This window comes from Triticum dicoccoides, chromosome 3B (genome assembly GCF_002162155.2).
Source record: "Triticum dicoccoides isolate Atlit2015 ecotype Zavitan chromosome 3B, WEW_v2.0, whole genome shotgun sequence".
In the NCBI taxonomy this organism is placed as follows: domain Eukaryota; kingdom Viridiplantae; phylum Streptophyta; class Magnoliopsida; order Poales; family Poaceae; genus Triticum; species Triticum dicoccoides.
In genome coordinates this window covers 39708284-39713362 of record NC_041385.1, presented here as the reverse complement: position 1 = coordinate 39713362, position 5079 = coordinate 39708284, and the positions used below count along the sequence as shown (strand labels likewise).

Below are 5079 nucleotides of genomic sequence, written 5' to 3'. Positions count from 1 at the left end.
TTGATAGTTTAGTGTTATCTCATCGACACAGTAAGCATGGAATGAAAGGTTGGAGCAACATTTAGATAAAAGTTTCTCACAGTGAAATATCTAGTCTCCGCGTTACATAGCACACACCTATGTAATGAAGCCCTTTATTAGTTGTCCCTAATACATGGAAACGTAAGAACAAAACAAATGCAAATAGAAAAAAGCGAACGCCAATAGCTTGGGCTCTTGCTCTGTTTTGATTGCACGAAGAGGCTTCAAGGGTTTGCGTCACCGTATCCGTTTCCACTGCCTGTGCCACCACCGGTTCCACCATTTTTACCACCGCCCTCGCCGCCACCATTACCAGAAGCATTTGCATTTGTGTAGGAGGCATCACCATCATTATTCGCCTCGCTGGATCCAGATCCGGTGCCGCCACCTGTCCCAAAGCCACTGGGGTCAGCAGGGCAGTCGTCATCGTCGTCCGCCTCTCCACCACCGCCGCCGCCACCGGAACCACCTGCACTTGTACTCCCACCATCACCACCATAATTTGATGATCCTTGGCTCATCTGGCCAGAGCTTGAGCCGCTACCGGACCCAGCACCATACCCAGCACCATTAAACCCTGACCAACCACCCCCGCCGCCGCCTCCTCCAGCACTTGCATGGGTTCCTCCACTTCCACTCTGAGCAGTTCCCTGGCCATTCCCGCTTCCTCCGCCGCCGCCGTTCACCGCTCCTCCACCCTCTCCCCCGCCGGTGCCTGTTCCCTGGGAACTAGAGTATCTAGATACCCTACCAGCGCTTGCTAATCCAATGCTAAAGAGGACAACCAGGGTAAGCGATATGAGTTTAGTGCAAGACATTGTGAATCAGTGTGTGTGTGATGGTGCTAAACAAGAGATTGCGTGGGCATTTATAGGGCTGGCTCAAAGCAGCCACATGCAGCTAGTGGAGCTTTATCTTAATGGCATCCACGTTACTACTAGTACTCGGAGGAGATCTGCGGATCCGTGGACTTTGATGCAGCAACTGGGACAGTAGATGTGATCGGATCCATGGACTTTCATGCAGCAACTGGAGCTTCTATAATGGAGCGCATCGAAAATTCGGATCTTGCTTAGTTCGAGCCTGCCAGGCGACAACTTAAGACTTCCTCACGTGATTGATCGATCTAGGCGATCACAGGGAATCCATTGATATTGTGCACTTAATGTCACTTACCATTATAACGATGAACACCGGACAGCAAAAAAGCAAAAAAGAAAAGATACATAGAGAACAATAAGTATACCGCATGTAAGGCATGTGTTACTGCTAATTACCAAAAGAAAATCCTGTATGATCTTGCTTAACTAATGACAAAGATAAGGATTTCGACACATGGACAGTGAGTGGCCTAACCGTAGGTGCATGATGCATTACATTAAGAGCGCTGCTATACACACGACGAATCTGTGGCCGATGCCAGCACGATTCGTACGTGGCAGCGCGAGCAGCAAGAGTGCATGCAGGAGCGCACTTGGGAAGGCAGTATCGTTCGGAGGTCGTGGCGGAACAATCGTCTGTGAAGCAATTTCGTTAGATTAACGGAATAGCTCGATTTCTGGACAGCATATGCACGATGGTAGGATCTTTAGTTCCTTTTTTAGGGAGGAATTTAATCCACCAGTGATTAGCTAGTGTTGTGCATGCATTGGCCGAAAAATCGTCGGCTGTGTAGCACTGCTCTTACATTAATACTGGTGTTCCTACGTACTAAGTTCCTAGAAGCACATGAGCTAGCCTGGCATGCGGAAACCGGAGCTCTGACTCGTTCTTGATCGTCGGTGCAAGCAGTTTGAGAAATGCTTCTAGTTCTAGCAATCGGAGCTACCAGGCGAGTAGAGTTAATCTTCGGTTAAAGGACGACGGAGAGTGTTGACTTAAATTAATTGCCAGATCTAACTAGCAAGCCATCTTAGTTGACGTGATCCGATCTTTAATGGTTTAGTATCAACAATATTGTAACTAATGGTGGCTCTCTTTCCAATTCACTTCGATAGCATTGTAGTTGACTTGTGAAATGCACATGGTAGCCTCGAAATTTGCATCTTTGAACTAGTCTTTCTTACTACCTCCGTCCGTTTATTTTTCCCCTTTATAATTTGTGCCACATTTTAACCAACAATTTAACTAACAAAATGCTAATGCATGTTAACAAAAATTATATTATTTGATTTGTATTTGAATATAGTTTTCAATGATATAATTTTTGGTAGCATGCAAGAATATTTTGTTAGTTAAATCAATGGTCAAGATTGAGCATAAAATACAATGGGGACCAATAAATCAGGACGGAGGTAGTACTAATTAATACTATTATTACAAATTTAATTGATGATGTAAGACTATTTTTAACGGGAAATCTGTTGACATTTATGTAAGTGGTAAAATGTACGAATTTTACATATTGATAGTAGAACTTTGCCTAGCAAAAGATTGCACAAGACATCTGGTAGCCCCTGTAATACCGCGTCACACCCACACGTGCAACCACCGTCCATCGCACACTGCGCCATCAGACTGCTTCCTGCTAAACTCACTTAGTCATGTACCGGCGGCTGACGCATCAATGTTTTTGCCAGGAGTAAGACAACTACACACAGTAGGGGACATGCACTAAATCACATTATTCGTTTTTTCATGCAATAATATGGTATGGTTCGCGCGATAATATGATTTTTGTTCTTCTAATTTTTTTCTCACAAAATTATCTTGCAAAATGCAGATTCCCCTACAAAATTTTCTTGCAAAATGCATCTTCTCTTGCATCTTACAAACCAAAATGCATAGCAAATTTTTTTGCATGCAATGTTGTTGGTTTGAGATAGAGAGAGAGAGAGAGAGAGATGGAGGGAGGGAGGGAGAGGTTGTACAACATGCCACCTTACTACTCAAATTAATGCTATGTGCTCTATGATGATATCTGCCATGGCTTCTGCCGCCTTCCTGCTATCTATCGCCCATCCGTCCCTATACGGTTACCTGTATATTGTGAGTGTGCGCCAACTGATTACACTAGTGTGCACGTCCTTGCATCTAGATCAGGAGCTTAACCCTGCACCACGTGATGTGCATTCCCCAGTCAGAAATAATGAGGCCCCACACACGATGGCTACCAGATCCTCACTCATGGTAGAACTTGTAAAACGTTAACTGCAGTGCTATTGAAAGACATCTATACCTATTTTAGGATGGATGGAGTAAACAGCTATAGTAAGACTTTGATTACGGCCGCCATTCTAGAAAATAAGGCTCATACGCATTCTGAAATATAATTTCAACCATAAATTACATCAATACCATATGTTTTATGACTTCAAGACTATACCATTAAAAACCTCTTTCGAATACAAATTCAATGGTATAATTCTCGTTACATATAACTTACATTTGGTTTGTCTAATTTATGACCAAAGTTCAATCTTGAAATGCGTGCATGCCTTAATATAAAACAAAGTAGCTCTAGTGCTCTGCCGGTAGGGATGAAAGTTGATGTGTTCTTTATGAATCACTCGATAGTTCAATTTTTTTATGTATTTATTTTTCTGGGGACACATCCCAACAAGTTGTCTATTTGCATTTGTAGACAAACTCTTTGTTTCTAAAGGATAAGAATTTACAAATAAAGCGGTATGCTGCATATGTTTCAGCACAGATTTTTTCTTACTTTTCCAAATAAAATGTGAGTTCTTTTTTCTAATCAAATTTCACACGCTTAGTTGATACTATGTGACAATCTGGCCACCTTAACTGAAGGATCAAAACTGAATTGATGAAATCTGATATCCAATATGGTTTGGATGGTTTAGTAACATTTTATTTGTCTATTTTCATATGTAGTGTTGATATTTGAAATGCACATGGTCTGGATTTTTAATATAATGGTTTAGAAATTACTAAATTTATATGGCATGCTTCCCATACTTCATGTTCTTTACTGATATTCACAAGGCCTTGGGAAACACATATTTAGTGGGTATTGAATAAGTCTGTTTGAATTGGTCTTGTACCAGCTACCAAACATACATGATTGGAACATCTTGTAGCAGTTAGAAAACAATATTTTTATTCTAATAATTTATAAATAATGTTTGATCTGAATTAAAAAAAATCAAACTCTGAATTTAATACTAATTTGTTCAGTATTTTAAAAGGTTTATCATGTATCTAAGAAATATTCAATGTCTCTTTCAAACACTTCATCGTCTATTTTGTATTTAAGAAAAGGTCATTCAATATTTTTCAGAACAATTAATGTGAATATACAAAAATTGTATATTTTTAAAAGATAAAAAAATCTAATCTATATTTCAAACAAATCAACATGTATTTGAATTTATAAAAATTTAAATGATATTTATCACGTATTTGGAAAATCCTTGACATGCATTCACCAAATATTCAATGTGTATATGAGAAACTTTGGCGTCATTTCTGTATTTGAAAAATGTTCATCATGTATTTAAAAATAACTCCCTTAATTTTTTTTGAAATGTGTATCTGTTTCATTTGGAAAAGATATTGGAAAAATTTACAAAATGTTTACCGTGCCTTCAAAAAATATTTGACGTGCATGTAAGAAATATTCAACTTGTGTTTGAAAATGTCCAATGTGTATTTGAAAAATGTTCAATGTGTATTTTAAAAAACGTTCTATATGGATTTGTTATTTTATAAAAATGCTCAACTTCTTTAAAATTGTTCATTTTGTCCTAAAAAATTGTTTCACATGCATTAAAAAATTGAAAATATTAAAATGGAAAAACCAAAAGGAACAAAGAAAATAAAACAGAAAACATGGGGGAAAGGACTGAAAGAACGAAAGCTATGAAACCACAAAAACTTGCCCAATATACATCGATGAAGCTGGGCCGCCTCAGCTTACTCGCCCCCATCCCCATAGGCGAGCACTTGCCTACTATGAACATATCGTTATGATTGCATGACTGTTAGGTGGAGCTTGAGATCCTATTTGTCGCTCACTGCGATGTAGTGTTGACCTTTCATACAAATTGAGAACTAGGGTGGGTTAGCCCAATTAGTTTTCTTTTATTTTTAATT

At 39.1% G+C, this 5079-nt stretch overlaps 1 protein-coding gene across 1 annotated transcript; it reads right to left on the bottom strand.

The window, feature by feature from the left end:
• On the bottom strand, positions 1 to 849 carry LOC119274581 (glycine-rich cell wall structural protein 1.0-like). The gene has a single exon (XM_037555291.1). The coding sequence runs from the start codon at positions 837 to 839 to the stop codon at positions 246 to 248; it is 594 nt and encodes a 197-aa protein (XP_037411188.1). The 5' UTR covers positions 840 to 849; the 3' UTR covers positions 1 to 245.
• Between the last annotated feature and the right edge of the window lie 4230 nt (positions 850 to 5079).